Below are 18,207 nucleotides of genomic sequence, written 5' to 3'. Positions count from 1 at the left end.
TGCTGTCCTCTCAAACCGATGCAAATACGCATATAGGTCATCCCTTTGCTCATCGAAAGGTTCCATTAGTTTCCTGCGGCAAATTTGTCGCAGTCTGGGAGAAGGTGAGTCGGATGACCTTGATGTTCTACTTGCTTCACGGCAACCCGCATTCATTTCCGCTAGATTAATCATCACCAAGATTTGTTTTAAATGAGAAGCATTTCTTGGCGAACATTTGCAGGTATTTGACAGTATCTATCTATCTATCTATCTATCTATCTATCTATCTATCTATCTATCTATCTATCTATCTATCTATCTATCTATCTATCTATCTATCTATCTATCTATCTATCTATCTATCTATCTATCTATCTATCTATCTATCTATCTATCTATCTATCTATCTAGCCACCTACGTCTTGGTGCTCTCATGGTCGTATCGTTAACTTGGTAGGTATCAAAAGTGGCATAGTATGACAACAGTGTATGCCGAACATAAATGATAGGTCATGACATAAATTTCCTGATATGCGTGTCATATTGTTCATCAAACAGCCGCATAAAATGACAATGACCCAGCGTAAAAGCCGGCAGTTATCACGCAGTGTGGAAATCGATGCTATGCGAATTAGTGTACGGGGATTCTATCAAGTTAAGGAAACGACCATGCGAGCACCAAGACTTAGGCAGCTGTTTCATGACCTACATTACAAGCATGTCTGAGGAGTCCTGTCGGCTAGGCCTAAGAGCCCTTAAGGCGAAATCCTTAGTCATGATCATGAATATGACTTCGACCATCAATCTTTTGCCTTTTCCTTCCCATAGTGCCACCTCCAAACCCATTACATTGGTTTATGAGTGTTGATCTTTTTTCGCTTAGGCATTCTCATTTTTTTGAGTCATGGTCATGACTATTACTTCTACCACCATCCTTTAGTGTTTCTTTCACTTATTACCCACGTCCGAACTCCTTTCAGTGGTTTTTTGAGTGTTAATCTTTTTCGCTTTGTAATTTCCATTTTGCGGAGTCATGCTCACGACTATGACTTCTACAATCATCTTTTAGTGTTTCATTTAATTAGTTCCCACGTCCGAACAAATTTCGGTGGTTCTTTTAACTAGGCCTTAAAGACCTTAAGGCGAAAGCCTTAGTCATGCTCATGACTATTATTTCGACCACCAATGAGGCCAGGTACAAGCTACCGTACCTAGTGAAGAAACGCCGCTGGGAGAGGGCCAGAAGAGAAGAAGAAGAGGCGGAGGCAGCGCGCAGTCTCCATAATGCCAAAGAAACAAAGGGGACATATCAGAACAGCCAAGGACCATACGGAGGAAAACAGTCAGAATACAACAAGAGGGACAAGAGCCAAGATACTCGAGGACGAGACAGATCGGGATCCTTCCCTAGACTCAACAGAAGAGAAGAGGGCCGCTCAACGTCACGTAACAGATCCCACAGTGACAAGGAAGAAGCACACTCCAGCAATGGCCCCGGTGGACCCTTACAGGTGAGCTGGGCGAACGCAGTCTCCGGGGCGCGCGCGGGGGCCGAGGCTGCTTCTCAAAGTAAAATAAGGGAGCTAGAGAAAGAATTAGCACAGATTAGGCAGATGATGGTACAGTATAATCAAAGTAACGCCGCATTAAAAGAGGAGAACAGAAAGCTCAAAGAGGAGAATAACAGAATTAGGAAAGGAATGGCAGAAAACCGAGAAGTGACACAAGTTGTAGCGGAGGAAAGAGAAATAGATATGGAGGAGGATGTAGCTACTCCGGCTAAACGTAAAGCCACGGAAGATACAGTGGGAAACAGTGAGAAAAAGACCAAACCGGTTAGTGCACTTCCAGAGCGTCAGGAAGAAGTCGAGCAAAGAATCGAGGCAAAAATAGAGGAAATGGGCGCAAGAATCATGCAACAAATACAGCAGCAGCTTAATTCGATAGTGACCCGCATCGCGGATATAGAAACAAGAATAGCGGCGTGGGGACCACAATCCAGTGGGGGTGGTCCCATCAAAACTACAGGCAAGCCCTACATCAAACCCCCGGTACTAACCGAGGGAGCAGGAAAACTGTAATGCCGCCATGGATAGACGCGATATATACAGGATCTGGCAATGGAATTGTAGGGGATACCGCAGAAAAAGATTCAATCTACAGCAGCATCTGATTAACAAAGAAAGCCCAGATATCATAATGATACAAGAAACACACGGAATAGCAAAATTATCAGGCTACAAACCATTTAGTGGTGCCGAAGGAGAGACGAAGGCCATAACCACTCTTGTAAAGCGAAACCTTACGGTCGTGCAACACGATACGGAAATAAGGGATATTGACAATATCTTAATAGAGATTATACCTACACGGAAATTAGCAGATAGCCTTTTTATCCTCAACGTTTACAGTAACCCGCGGTGTAAAAAACATAAATTCCGAACACTATTTCGTAAAACGCTCGCCATAGCGGGTAATCGTGCGGTGGTAATCGGAGGAGATTTTAATGCTCAACACGTGGCATGGGGCTATAAATTCGAGAGTCCCAAAGGCAGAAACCTCTGGCTAGACGCGCAACAGGAGGGCCTAACCCTCGTAACCGATCCTTCAACTCCTACCAGGAGAGGAAACAGTGTTTGCGTCGACACTACGCCAGACCTTACTTTCACAAAAAACATAAGCGACACGCAGTGGATAAATACACAGCAAGATCTGGGTAGCGACCACAGTATAATAGAAATAACAGTCAGGGCAGGACCGCGCAAACACAAAGGCAAGAAGCTCAAAATTGTCGACTGGGATAAATTCCGGAACATTAGACAGAATACCAGCGGGGAAATTAAAAACATCGCAGATTGGACTGAACAGTTAACGAAAGACGTAACCGCGGCTACACAAATAGTTCCACAAGAAGCACACTTAGAAGTCATAGACAGTAGGCTCCTGCACATGTGGGAGGCTAAGGAAGGGTTGCAAAGGAGATGGAGGAGTCAGAGACACAACCGGGCAATCAGAAGGAGGATAGCGAGATTAAACAGAGACATAGAGCAGCATGCACAACAGCTATGTAAGCAGCAATGGGAGGAGACATGTAGTAACATGGACAATCAATTAGGGCTAGCAAAGACATGGAACCTTCTCAGGTACCTGCTACACCCAGAGGAAACTAAGGCGGTATGCAAGCAAAATATTAACAAGGTAATTCATGCCTATGGAGGTTCAGAAAAAGACTTTCTACAGGAGATTAAAGAGAAATATATCTCCCAGGCTAGACCGGGTATACACCCAGACTACACAGGAGTAGCAAACAACGAACTTGACAGGGAAATTAGTGAAGCAGAAGTAAGGGCAGCCTCGCAAAAACTTAATACTAAATCAGCACCCGGACCAGACGGAATCACAAATAAGATACTCAGGAACCTAGATGATGAGTCTATAACAAAATTGACAGAATATATCAATGAATGCTGGAAAACCGGCAAAATACCACAACAATGGAAGACGGCACACGTCATCTTAATACCTAAACCAGGCAGGCGCTTACAGCTGGAGAATCTGAGACCTATATCTTTCACATCTTGCGTTGGAAAGCTGATGGAGCATGCAGTCCTAGCGAGACTAACTAACTATCTCGAGGACAGGGACCTATTTCCCTCCACGATGCTGGGTTTCAGAAGGAATCTTTCCACGCAGGATGCGATGCTCCAGCTTAAACACCAAATCATAGACAACCCAGGCAGATTCACTAGAGCCATCCTCGGCTTAGACTTAAAGAAAGCATTTGACAGTGTAACACATCAGACAATACTCAGCAGCCTTGAAGAGCTAGGATTGGGAAGGAGAACATACAATTATGTTCGAGACTTCCTAACCGGCAGAAAGGCAAAGATCACCGTGGGAGACCTCGTCTCGGAAGAGATTGAGATTGGTAGCGCCGGCACACCACAGGGGTCAGTGATATCACCGTTGCTGTTTAATCTGGCATTATTCGGATTACCAGCGAAACTAGAAGAAATTGAGGGCCTTAACCACACTATATATGCCGATGACATTACCTTATGGGTAAAGGAGGGTAATGATGGGCAGATAGAACAGACACTCCAAAGTGCGATTGAAACAGTCGAACAATACCTAGAGGGAACCGGATTGGTTTGCTCGGCGGAAAAATCGGAATTATTATTGTACCGGCCAACTCGCAGGGGCCGTAAACCAAACAGCTACAGGGGGGCAGACAATGTAGAAACGGACATAGAATTGAAGACTGCCGATGATAAACCCATATCTAAGGTTGATAAAATCAGAGTTTTGGGACTGCTCATTGAAGCAAAAGGCAACAATGGAGAAACCATTAGGAAGTTGGAAGGGACAGTATCTCAAGTTATGAGGTTGATCAAAAGGATAGCCAATAGACACAGTGGAATGAAGGAAGGAAACATGATCAGACTGGTACAGGCGTTCGTTATCAGCAGGATCGTATACGTCGTACCCTACCTTAGATTGTACGCTGCAGAAAAGATTAAATTAGAATGCCTCATTAGGAAAATCTATAAACAAGCCGTAGGACTACCAATCAGCACTAGTACCGACAGGCTATTAGAATTAGGCCTGCACAACACAATAGATGAGCTCATAGAGGCGCAGCGGATAGCGCAGTACGAACGCCTTTCCAAGACCAAGACAGGAAGACACATACTAGAAAAACTATGTATTGGGTACCATACTCAAAACGGAACCAAAGTGGACATCCCGAATTGTGTCAGGGATACGATAACCGTTCCCCCATTACCAAAGAACATGCATCCCGTGTACCATAAAGGCAGAAGAGAAAGCAGAGCAATGGTCATACAAAAGAAATTTGGGAATAGTAAAGACGCAGTATTTGTAGATGCTGCTAGATACAAGCACAGGCGCGGCTTTACAGCCGTAGTAATTGATCATGAAAAGAAGTGCAAAACATGCGTTACGGCAAGCACAGTAAATATCGAGACTGCGGAGGAGATAGCTATTGCGCTAGCAATATCACAGACCGAAGCGGACGTAATAGTCAGTGACTCTCAGGCGGCAGTACGAAATTTCGCTGATGGCCGAATCTCTCCTGAAGCACTACGAATCCTAATGGCAGGTACCAAAAGTCAAGAAAAAGATGTTTATTTAATATGGACACCCGCTCACACCTCCACCTCACCAGGAGACAGCAATAATAATAAGGTGGCGCATGACGTGGCTCGAGGGCTTACGGACCGAGTCACGGCCGATAATACGGCCGGCACCTTAGCGTCTCCTGAGAACGAGGATGGAGAGGAGTGGGAATGGAAGGATCGTATGACCAGATTTAATGACATCACACAACACTACAAATTGCAAAGGTGCATTTTCCCACCACCTCACCAAAAGCTCAGCAAAAGGCAGTCTGTCGAATGGCGGCAATTACAGACCAGAACATATCCGAACCCGGCGATCTCACATCTCATTTACCCAGACATGTGCAAGACAGATAAATGCAAAAACTGTGGTTCTAGAGCCAATCTGGAACATATGCTATGGGAATGTCGAGGCATAACAAACATTAATGGGGATGCAGCCTCTCGCGATCGCCTCCGCGTGCGCTGGGAGACTGTGTTGCTCAGCTCTGCCCTTGACGACCAACTTTGGGCTGTCCAGCGGGCCGAGGAAGCCGCCAGGGCTCAAGAGCTCCTGGCCGTCACCTAGGCGGGACCATTTGCCCGTCCCACAAACGCAGGGCCTTTAAATAAAGTTATTTGACTGACTGACCAATGTTTCGCCGTTTCCATCACTTAGTACCACCTCCGAACCCATTACATTGGTTTTTGAGTGTTAATATTTCGTGAGTCAGACAATTTTGCTAAGTCACGGTCATGACTATCTATGGCTTCTACCATCGTCCCTTAGTGTTTACCTCACTTAGTACCCACAGCAGAGCTCATTTCAGGGGTTTTTCAGTGTTAATAATTTGCGCTGAGTCATTGTCGATTATGCTGAGTCGTGCTCATGACTATCACTTCTACCATCATTCTGTAATGTTTCCTTCACTTAATACCCACGCGAGGACCCATTTCGGTGGTTTTTGAGTGTTAATGTGTTTTTCACTGGGTCATTGTCATTTTAGGCGGCTGTTTCATGACCTAAATAACACACATGTAATGAAATTCATGTCATGACTAATCATATATGTTCGTCATACACTGTTGTCATACTATGCCAATTTTGGTAAATAGCAAGTTAACGATAACGATACCACCATGAGAGCACCAAGATGTAGGCGGCTAGATAGATACTCTCAAAGTGGCATATGTTCGCCAAGAAATGCTTCGCATTTAATATGGATCTCGGCAGGCCATGTAATGCGTAGGATGGATAACCGGTGGACCATTACAGAATGAGCATACCAAGAGCAGGGAAGCGCAGTCGAGGACGGTAGAAAACTAGGTGGAGTGATGAAATTAGGAAATTTGCAGGTGCAAGTTGGAATCAGCTAGCGCAAGACAAGGGTCATTGGAGATCGCAGGGAGGAACCTTCGTCCAGCAGTGGAAATAAAAATAGGCTGATGATGGTCGTGATGATGATGATTATAAGGCTCATGAGACTGAAAGGCCAGCATAGTCGGCGTTGGCGGGACCTCGATGTTCCAAAAGTGAGCCAATCAAGGCAGTTCGTGATGCCAATGAAGACAAAGTTAATTAAGCCAGAGTGAAATAAGGTAGTGGTAATTAGGGCGAAGGTAACTAAGGCAGGTTTAATTACAATATTGTGCATTATGACACCCGAACTACAACCAGTGGTTGGAGTCGAACTCACGAGCTTTGGTGTTAATTAAGGCGAAATTTCATGCGTGATGTGACACCTGACACCGGCAAAAAAAGTATAGCCGAGAGCTAGTAGGGCTATACTAGTCAGGGTGCAACCAAATTAGGAAGGCCAACTAAGCTTCTACAAAGTCACTGCCACACCTGAATGGGAATTGGCCTCCCTGGTGCAGAATTCGGTCGTTGCCTCCCTCATGACTCCTACAATTTACCCATGGCCCTCAGTCCCCAGCTGCTGCAGCGCACCTGATCACGGTGATGGTCAGTCCTGCGACGCGGCAGAGGGTGCTAAGAATCTCTGTGCCCGAATAGGCCGCCAATGGAAACTGTACCTGACAACGTTCAAGACGCGTACCCTATCTAGTGAGGCTAGCTTAGCAGGGTTATTTGGAGAATTATCAGGTATTGCTTGGGATATTATTGGCCTTAGTGAGGTGAGAAGAATTGGTGAAGCTTATACAGTGCTGACTAACGGCCACGTCCTCTGCTACACATGTCTTCCAGGCAGCAGAGAATTCGGGGTAAGATTTCTAATTCACAAGGACATATCGACAAGGATAAGGACAGTGATGAATTGTACAGCAATAATGAGAGGGTAGCCGTGGTCGTAATACAGCTGAATAGGAGGTATAGAATGAAGGTTGTACAAGCCTACACCCCAACCTTCAGTCCCGATGGTAAAGCATTAGAACAGTTTTATGAAGATGTTGAATTAGCAATAAGAAAGGTGCAAACTGAGTATACTGTAGTCATGGGCAACTTCAATGCAAGGGTGGGTAAAAAGCAGGCTGGCGACCAAGGAATTGGCAACTACGGCATCGATTCTAGGAGCACTAGGGGAGAGATGTTGGGAGCATTCGCGGAAAAGAATAGGCTCCGAATAATGAATAGCTTGTTCAGGAAGCGCAGCTTAGTGGACCTTCAGGAAGTGCAGCTTCAATTGGACCTGGAAAAGCCCTAATGGAAATACAAGGAATGAAATAAATTTCATACTCTCTGCCGATCCCAGCATAGTGCGGGATGTAGAAGTGTTAGGTAGAGTAAAGTGCAGTGACCACAGGCTAGTGAGGTCTAGAATTTCTCTCAGTTTGAAGACAGAAAGAATAAAGTTAGTCATGAACAGGCCAACCTAGATGCAGTAATGGTAAAAGCAGACCAATTCAGGCTGGTGCTCGCAAACAAATATGTAGCTTTAGAACAGGAAGATAAGACAACATAGAGATTAGGAATGAAACCTTAAGTAGGTTGATCTCAGAAGCAGCAATTAAAGTGGGAGGCAAGGCACCAAAGCAACGTGTAGGTAAGCTCTTCCAAGTAACAAAGGACCTAATAAAAAACGACAAAACATGAAAGTGTCAAACTCGAGAGGTCAGTTAGAATTTGTTGTATTGTCGAAACTGATCAACATGAAGAAAGTAAGGGATATCCGAAATTATAATGTGGAAAAGATTGAGGAAGCAGTAAAATATTAACGCAGCATGAAATCAATGAGAAGAAAACTAATAATAGGAGAAGGCAAAATGTATGCACTGAAAGATAGGCAGGGTAATATTATCAGCAATGGCCATGACATAATAAAAGCAGTGGAGAAATTCTATACTGACCTGTACAGTGCCCAGAGCAGCCAAGCTACTTTCATTCGAAGTAGTGATGAACAGGATACAGAGGCCCCTTCTATAACTAGCGCTGCAGTTAGAAGGGCCTTGAAAGACACGACCAAGGAAAAAGCTGCTGGAGAAGAATGGAATAACAGGCGATTTAGTCAAGGATGAAGGAGATATACTTGAAAAGCTTGCGGCCCTTTATACGCAATGCCTCACGACTTCAAGTGTACCAGAGAGCTGGAAGAACGCCAACATTATACTAATCCATAAGAAGGGAGACGTTAAAGTAGTGAAGAATTATATACCCATTAGCTTGCTTTCAGTATTGTATAAAATATTGACCAAGATAATTTCAAATAGAATCAGGGCAGCACTTGACTTCAGCCAACCAAGAGAACAAGCTGGCTTCAGGAAGAGATATTCTACGACAGATCATATCCATGTCATCAACCAGGTAATATAGAATTCTGCGGAGTACAATCAATCTCTCTATATGGCTTTCATACATAATGAAAACACATTTGATTCAGTAGAGATACGAGCACTCATAGAGGCATTATGTAACCAAGGAGTACAGGATGCATACGTGAATATATTGGCAAATATCTACAAGGATTGCGCAGAATACTTGGTTCTCCACAAGAAAAGTAGAAAGTTAGCTATCAAGAATGGGGTCATGCAAGGAGACAATCTATTCAATGCTATTCACGACATGCTTAGAAGTATTCAATCTCTTAGACTGTGAAGGCTTAGGAGTGAGAATCAACGGTGAATACCTCACAACCGTTGGTTTGCAGTTGACATTGTCCTATTCAGCTACAATGGGGACGAATCACTGCAAATGAATGAGAACCTTAACCGAGAAAGTGTAAGACTGGGGTTGAAGATAAATATGCAGAAGACAAAGGTAATGTTCAGTTGCCTGGAAAGGGAACAAGAATTCAGGATCACCAGTCAGCCTCTAGATTCTTTAAATGAGTACGTTTATCTAGGTCAATTACTCACAGGGGACCCTGATCACGAGAAATAAATTTACAGAAGAATAAAATTGGGTTGGAGTGCATACGGCAGGCATTGTCAAATCCTGATTGGGAACTTACCACTGTCGTTGAAAAGAAAAGTGTGCAATCATTGTATTTTACCAGTGCTAACATATGGGGCAGAAACTTGGAGGTTAACAAAGAAGCTCGATAACAAGTTAAGGACCACACAAAGAGCGATGGAACGAAAAATGTTAGGCCTAACGTTAAGAGACAGGAAGAGAGCGGTGTGGATCAGAGAACAAACGGCGATAGCCGATAATCTAGTTGACATTAAGCAGAAAAAATGGCGTTGTGCAAGCCATGTAATGCGTAGGACGGATAACCGGTGGACCATTAGGGTTACATATTGGATACCAAGAGAATGGAAACGCAGTCGAAGACGGCAGAAAACTAGGTGTAGTGATGAAGTTAGGTAATTTGCAGGCGCAAGTTGAAATACGCTAGCGCAAGACTGGGTTAATTGGAGATCGCAGGGAGAGGCCTTCGTCCTGCAGTGGACTTAAAATATAGGCTGATGATGATGATTTTGATGATGAGCAGGACATCTTTAGGTGTTTGTGCATATTAACAATGGACAGACGGTTGAGGTGCCACGAGACAAGTGAACACTTGCCGAGGGGGCGGTGCCGAAAGTGTTCCCGAACCTTTCCTCGTATCTGTCGAACCAACCGTGGAAAAAAAAAAAACGCGAACGAAGAGAGATGCTTGGTGACCTGTTCTGCGCCATCTTAGAAGAGCTGTCAGAGAATACGCCGAGTCGTGTTGGGTGCCCCTTTTGCGCTTTCAGGAACTGAGTGCACGCATCACTAAATTTTTAACAGCGGAGCTGTTTAAGCTTTTTGCTTCCCCGCGCAGTGTTCGCAAAAACTCGCCTAGCGATGAGGTCACTACGCACAGCTGTGCCTCGCATCACCTTGCGATAGCCAAACGTTAGCTAATCAATATTGGCTAAATAAACAATAAATTCCGGAAAATGTTGGGGATAACTTGGTAGAGCTTAGTCTAGCGCAAATACGTGGCCAATACCTTGTGATAGCCAATCAAATAGCTAATCGATAATCGATCAATAATCAATAAATTTCCGAAAAGCATAACCTGTAAGGCTAGGACGAGCTAGGTGCCGATCAGCTCCGCTGTTTCTTTAGCCTTGCGCCACTTGCGCAAGTTACGCTAATTTTTATTTAGTCACGCGCATGCATACACGCGTACCTTGCAGAAACCTTGCATAAAAATGCATTCTTAGGCAAGGTTCCTGGAGCAGCAGCGGGGATCCAGTCTTGAAGGAAAGGAAGCGAGGAAACGTGCCAAGCTGCTGTAGGTGGAGTTGGTTTCCTCGTAGGCACAAATAATTTGCCTTGATTATGTCCCTTTTGACAGTTTAAGTCTTAGCTATATATAGGGGCATACAGCTGTTTTTTAGTTCGTTTTCTTTAATAAATCATTCATTGGTTTACAAGAAAGTTGTGCTGTTATTTTTGTGGATAACAAATTTGGTCTCGCTAGCTGGTGTATAACTGCCTCAGAGCAAAGTATAAACAAGTAAAAGAAGCGAGAAAACGTGCCAAGCTGCTGTATGGGAAAAGTAAAGTGCGTGAAAGGTTTAGGCGGCAGGAAGAAACACACGACACTTAAAAACGCAGCTTCTGCTCTTTGTCGTATGCGTTTCTGCCTATCATGCAGTTTACCCTTCTTACAGTATGAACCAACTAGCCCGATATATCTCATTGCTGTAGATGGATACCGCTTTCGCATGGTATCACTAGAACACCAGCGATCGTGAAGCACGCGCAAGCTGCCCGTCCGCTCGAGCTCAAGGCTGCGCGAGGCGTCTGCAGTGGAGACCGACGGAACGGCTCCGCTATCTGGCGGCTGCCCAAGGAGTAGCGACAGCGGCGGTAAGCGCACGGGCGGAGAGTTTTACAACTGAAGCTAGTCTGGTAACGTTGGTTCAAACGTTCTAGAAGCACGTTCGCGTTGTGTTTTCGCGTGTGCCGTGGCGGCAGTAAGTGACGTGGTGGTTGACGCTACTACCCCCACGCTTCCGGCGTAATATCCCGTGCTCATTTTATTCTCAGTTGGTTGTCGTTCCGACGAGTGTGCCGTGCGATTTTGTATCCGCGGCGCGACAACGCCGTTCCTATCTGCCACGCCCCACCGGAGGTGTTATTTTCTCCCTGCGTTGAGCGTTTGGTTGCTCGACCGAGAGGATTCCTGACATGGCACGCGACGGCAACTTCTGCGGGCTGGCGGCTTTGGCGGCGACAGTGATCGTCCTCGGCTGTCTTGTCAGTGAGTGTTTATTTCTTGGACTATCCTGTTTCGGCTGCGTTGTTTTAGCGAGCCTCCGAGACCCGTCTCACAGCGCGAACACGCCGCTCGATAAGAAAAAAAAAAAAAAAAAAAAGGTGCGGCCTGCCGCGTGCATCGAAAACGCCGCGGCGCACCAGCCGGAGGCATAAAAACGCATAAAAAAGCCAGGCATCGGCATAGCAATTTCGTTAGGAATGCTTGGAACGCCGTCGCGCGTGGAAGCTGACGCGTCCCAACCCCGTCAGCTAGCGGGGACCTAAGACCAACCCGCATAGGCAATAGCGTGAATCAATACACCTCGCTTGATTTAATCTTCACCAGGAACATAGACAATGTCATCTTGGACAATACGGAACTTAAGGTTCGAAGTGATCATTATATTCATGGAATGCTGTTTTAGGGTGGTCACCATACCAACATTGACGCCATTTACCGCCAAATTTGGTGGGTAGCCATTTTGGTCCCCAGTCTTTCTGCCTTTTTTTTTGTCACGCGCTGGTGTACTCATGTTGGCAAGCGATCTATTCAATTTTTTTATTTAGTTCTGCGCCAATGCGCACAAGAAACCTGCATACATCTTTAATATACAAGTTGCATTTTCCTTTTATTTTAACACATAAAACTTACTTTTTTATTGCATGTCGTGCGACACATGTAAAGCAACAAGTTATAAGGCACGATGGCGTGTTCGTGGTAGCATTATCTCACGCCAAGAACGTGTACTGCATTAAGCATTGTCGTTTCCTTCCAGTTGTACATAATATATAAAGGGTGTTTTTCGAAGTGTGCTGTTATAAAGACTGTACTTACTAGTCTAACTAAAGCGTAGACGTGCTGTGTCCGGCGCTCAGATGCGCCATTTGTCTCTGGCTGGTGAGGCCAAAGTTAATAAAAGAAGTTAATTAATTTCACGTCACCAAGGGTTGCGGGAAATTTGGTCTGTCGGTTGGTCTTTCGCCATTTTGTGCCGCAGATTTAACTTGCCAATTTAGCTGGTGGCGGCAGGTACCCTAAAACGGCGTTGCATGTAGGCTCCCTAATTATATTCTCTCCATTATGGTACACTCCAAAGGCTACAAAGGGAAAACGCTAAAAATGAAGCACACTCAATGGAACGTTTTCCGTTATGTTCGGAACAGACATGAACCCGCACCCATTACAAACCTTGAAGAGTGGATATCCACTCTTCTCAAGGACGCAGGTAACTCAACCACGGAGGTAGAGCAGGAGGACTGGCCAGCTCCTGATGCTAAAAGTGTCCACTGTGGTCTGCGCAGCAGTGCTTGTAGAAACGCGCGGGCTCACGCAAAAACACAATCGTGGCCTACGCAATTGCCTCGCGCAACTCGAAAGGGATATCGAGAAGTACTCACGACAGCTCAGTCAGGAACACTGGCACCAGCTATGTGACCGCCTTATTGGCGAGCTAGGATGCAAAAACACCTGGTTCCTGCTTAAACACCTACATGACCCCACTCAGACTAGAACAGCATCACAAAAGAACCTTCAAAAGATCATACACTCCTTCCCGGGAGATAATGATGCCCTCTTTGAAGCTCTAAAAAAACGCTACTTTAATACACGCACCGATATTCCCCTGCCCGTAGGTTACACCTGAAAAGAAACCAGGGAATTGGACAGTGAAATTATGGAATCTGAAGTACGTGCTGTCCTAAACAGCATCAAAACTACAGAGGCGGCTGGCGAGGACCGAATCACTAATAAAAAGCTACGTAACCTAGACGATCAGTCGGTTACCGAAATCGCCAACCTTTTCAACATCCACTGGAAAGAGGGGACTATACTCACCAGCTGGAAACGTGTAAACGTAGTCTTCATACCCAAACCAGGGAAGAGGCTTTTGAGTGGAAAATCTTCCGCCCCATCTCCTTAACCTCTCGCCTTGGGAAGGTTATGGAACACGTCATTCTTAACAGACTGAATGAGTACACTGAAAGCAAAATGCTACTGCCCCATACGATGATAGGCTCGAGGCCAAATCTGTCCACCAAAGACATTATGTGGCAGATTCAGCGGGCCCTGTAAGAGCCACCCATACCATTCTAGGGCTAGATGTGAGTAAAGCAATTGACAATTTATCACTCGTATCAAAACTAACAAATCTATCGCAAAAGAATGTCTGGGAGCGCACTTATATCTACATTAGAAACTTACTTAAGAATCGCACTGTGGAAATACACCTTGGGAGACATTAAAAGCGACAATTTCAATTAGGAACAAGGGGCACCCCTCAAGGTGCGATCCTCTCCCACTTCCTTTTCAACGTGACCATGCGAAACCTGCCCCCGTTACTGGGAAGGATCCCGCGTATCAAGCACTCGATTTACGCTGATGATATCACAATCTGTACGAAGAGTGGTTTGGATGGTGAAATCACGGGCGCACTATAAGCGGCCGCAGACACCATACAAAATTTTGTGCGACAAAACGGTCTTGCGGGCTCCCCGACAAAATCCGAGCTTCTCGTCATGCGGGATATATCTGCGAAATCGGCCACCGAAAGGGATCTCCTTCCCCTATCCGAGTCAATATGGAAGAGGGCCCAGTTCCGCTCGTATTGACAATAAGAGTCCTGGGCATACTAATTCAACATAATACTCACAATACTGAGGCTATTTCCGTATTACAGTTGACAGCCCGCCAAATATCTGGCCTTCTTGGACGAGTAGCTACACGACACCGCGGTATGAAGGAAGTCGATCTCTGTCTGACGCAGGTATTCCTAGTCATTCGCATAGTGCACTCCTTCCCATACTACCACCTGCGGCTTGCCGACAAGGAAAAGGTCAACAGTGTCATCCGCACAGATCGTAAAGCAGCCCCCGGGCTCCCTAGGTATGCGAACACTGAACGATTACTTGAGCTAGGGGTATACAATGCGCTGACGAACTCATGGAAGCCCATAAAACTTCCCAACGTGAACGACTTTCCAGCACAGCAACTGGCAGGGTCATTCTGGGTAAAATCGGGCTGACTCCCGTTATGAATTCGGCAGGACAAACTATACTACCCGCTGCGGTCAAACGCCAATTGGTTATCAAACCGTTACCCAAGAGCATGCTTCCTGGGAGACACGTCAAGAGGCGGTCTGCCAGAGCCAAGGCCCTTCAAGAAAGGTACCAAAACAACCAGCACACTGCGTGTGTCGATGTGGAAAATCAAAATCAGCAAAATTACGTAGTGAGCGTCGTGACCGGAGAGGGACGCCGCCACCACAAGAACACCGTCCACCGTAGAAGCGGAAGAGACTGCCATTGCTTTGGCCATCGCGAATCCCTCCCTGCAAATCGTCATATGCGACTCCAAAAGGGAAATCGCTAACTTTTCGAGAGGCAGCATAGGCGTCTGCGCGGCGCGAGTCTTGCGGGACTTCACAAGGGAAACGGCTATTGAGCTCGTGTGGGTCCCTGCCCATGTGGGGAATCAAAAGACTGAGGAGGCGCACCGGGTAGCCCGAGGTCTAATCAACCAGGGAGGTGTGCCCCTCAGACTCGGATCCCCTGGATGAGGCACTGAAGACTTACCACGAAATAACAAACTACTACAGGGATAACAGACGAATCTATCCTCCTCCAAACGCAAGCCTCACGCGAGCACAAGCCTCGATCCTGCGTCGAATCCAAACTAATTCATTTCCCAGCCCACATTTGCTGGTCATAATTACCAACGGGCAATGGCACCCAATATGTCAGAACTGCACAATTCAAAAATTGGCTACCCAAAATCACATTCTTTGGGCGTGCGAGGGTTTACCCCCTCCCAAGTCGGCTCCTGCCAGCTCCCTCACAACATACGTGGGACGAGCTGCTGAGAACGCCAGATGAAAGACGACAGCAAGCCCTCGTCGCCTGGGCCGAAAGGGTCGCTCCTCGAGAGGGGCCATTCTAGGACTCGGGCCTGCCAGACCTTACCTGGGCAGAATTTTAATAAAATTGTTACCACCTAGCGGGGACATAAAAAAACAAAGAAAAGCCGGGCATCGGCATTAAAGGTTCGTCAGGAACGCGCTCGGAACGCCGTCGTGCGTGGCAGCTGACGCGTCCCAACACCGTCAGCTACCGCCGTTAGGCCCAGCCAAACGGCTGAGAATTCAACTGCGGCCGAGACATTTTTTCCCATTGCACCCCGCCTGTCGCGGCAGGCCGCACCTTCTTTTTGTTATCGAGCGGCCATGGTGGGAAGCAAAGGACACGTCTTTCGCAGAGAGCTACGTATATATATATATATATATATATATATATATATATATATATATATAGATTTATATATCCAAACGTTGATTAAAAATAACAGGTGTGGGGAGCGGGTGGGTGGAGCCCCCAGTCCAGGGCTCCACTTGTTTGAGCGGTGCGCCGTGCCTGGTCGAAGAGTGCTAGTAGCGTCTGCCGATCCTCGCTGGCGAGCCAAGTCTCCCACTGCTCGTTTCCGGAAAGTTTGCCGGCTATTTGCGGTGGGTTAATTTTGGGTGGCCTGTTCTGGCAATCCCACGTAATGTGGGCTAGAGTTGGCCGGCCTCCGCACCACGGAAAGTCAGCGCTGTAGAATGTGGGGTGAATGGCATGTTTCAAATAAAGGTTTGGATATGTGTGCGTCTGTATTCGGCGCCAGTCGTAAGAGTCCCGACCGGATAGATCAGGGTATGTTGGACTGTACTTTCGTCGCTCGCTCCGTTGGTTTTCAAAGATGTCTCGTGCTAAGAAGGGGTTTTCTGAAGAGTGGTCGGCCGCTCGGTTGACAAAAGCACGAGCTGCGCCGTCCGATCTCTGATTGCCATCGAGTCCTGTGTGACCCGGGCACCAGATGACCATGTGGTTCTGCATTAGGTTGGATCCTAATAGGTAAGTGGTGCTGTGTGGTAGCCTCCCGGTGAGAAATAATCTACATGCTACTTGGGAATCTGTAAGAATTATCGACGATTTTCCCAGAGCGTCTTTAGTTTTAATAGCTAGCGCGATGGCTGAGGCTTCTGATCTGCCCTTGATCTGCGGCCGCTCCTACTACTGCGAGAGCGGAATTTTTAAGTACTGCATCGAGTGACATCTGTGTAGACGGTATCCGGATTTCTACCGCATTGCAGCATTAACTTGCGTGCTCGTGCACTTCTACGACCCCGGTGGTATTTGGGACTCATGTTTCAGGGGATTGGGGCTACTATGATCTTTTCACGAAGGACTTTAAGTAGAGATTACAGTTCTTCTCCCGCATACTTTGGGCGAGCGGGGTAACCAACGCAGCAGATTAATGTTCTGCCAGTGGAGGTTAAGCTAAGCCTCTCCTATTGAGACATGAGCACTGCTGCGCATAGCTCCTCGTAGTTATGTATTCCTAGGGCCACCAGGCGTTCAGTGGAGGTTCCCTGTGGTAGGCCGAGAGCCGCTTTGTACGACGTTCTGATCAAGGCATCTAGGGCACTTAGTTCAGTTTTCTTGGGGTCCTGGAAAGGGAGACTATATGTGAAACGACTTAGCACAAAGGCCTCAACGAGCCGGATCGTCTCAGTTTCCTCGAAACCTTTTCGGTGATAGGTTACTCTACGAATCATGCGGGAGATCTGCTTCACCGTAGTTCTACGAGTTTTGATGGTCTGGGCCACTCAGTTTGTTGCTTTGTAGCCACAGTCCGAGGACTCGCATTTTCTGGACCTCTCTTACCTGGCTGTCTCCTATAAAGAGGTCGACCGGCTCTTGAGTTTGACGGCTTTTATCTCAGATCCTGATATATTCTGATTTATCCGGAGCGCAGCTCATTCCGCTGCTGCGAGGGAAGGTTTCAACAGCGGTCGCTGCTTCTTGCAGGATTTGTTCTTTTTGTCCTAAAGAGCCGCTGGTAACCCATAATGTAATATCGCCCGCATGTAACGCGTACCCGACCCCGGCTATGGCATCGAGTTTTTTGGCTAAGCATCTCATGCCGATGGTGAAAAAAAAGTGGCGAGAGCATCGCCCCTCGTGGTGTACCTCTATTGGGCATGGGCAAAAAGTCTGAGCGCGTAGTGCCGATGCTTATTGTCGCGATGCGAGAGGTCAGGAAAGAGCGGACGTAGTTATAGATTCTTTCTCCACAACCGATGCCATTCACCTGAGATAAGATGAGTTCATGTGACATAGTGTCGAATGCACTTTTGAAATCAAGAGCGAGGACGAGATGTTCTACACCAACCGTGGTGTTGCTGTACCGGCAGCAGTATCGGCATCGCATGGTAATTACGTAGACGCTCGCGTCTGCACGAGGCACAAGCGGCTGGCACGCACCGGCACAGGCTAGCGTTCCGAACCAGAGATTAAAAAATGCTACTATAAGAGATCGGGTGTCGGTTCTTCCCCTCCCGCGAAAGCCCGCGACTTTACCTGTCTACGTGGTCGCTCGTCACCAGAGTTTGGTGACCCGGACGTCACGCTGCCATACGCTCCTGTGCAGTGGCG

General features: G+C 46.6%; 1 protein-coding gene across 5 annotated transcripts in view; it reads left to right on the top strand.

Moving 5' to 3' along the window:
* The first annotated feature begins 11,207 nt into the window (after nt 1-11,207).
* Nucleotides 11,208-18,207, top strand: part of LOC119466406 (WAG22 antigen-like) — a 245,932-nt gene continuing 238,932 nt past the window's right edge. Inside the window, exon 1 of one of the 5 annotated variants that reach the window (XR_007463786.1) lies at nt 11,208-11,743. Coding sequence is in view for 4 of the 5 variants with exons in the window: in XM_037726921.2 (XP_037582849.1) it covers nt 11,671-11,743 (73 nt within the window). In the remaining variant the exon portion in view is untranslated. The remainder of the gene's footprint in view (nt 11,744-18,207) is intronic. The other 4 variants (XM_037726921.2, XM_049656969.1, XM_049656970.1 and 1 more) reach the window with 4 other exon arrangements.

The sequence above is a fragment of the Dermacentor silvarum genome, chromosome 10, assembly GCF_013339745.2.
Source record: "Dermacentor silvarum isolate Dsil-2018 chromosome 10, BIME_Dsil_1.4, whole genome shotgun sequence".
In the NCBI taxonomy this organism is placed as follows: Eukaryota; Metazoa; Arthropoda; class Arachnida; order Ixodida; family Ixodidae; genus Dermacentor; species Dermacentor silvarum.
The sequence above is the reverse complement of the archived record's forward strand: the minus strand, read 5'-3'. Positions and strand labels throughout refer to the sequence as shown.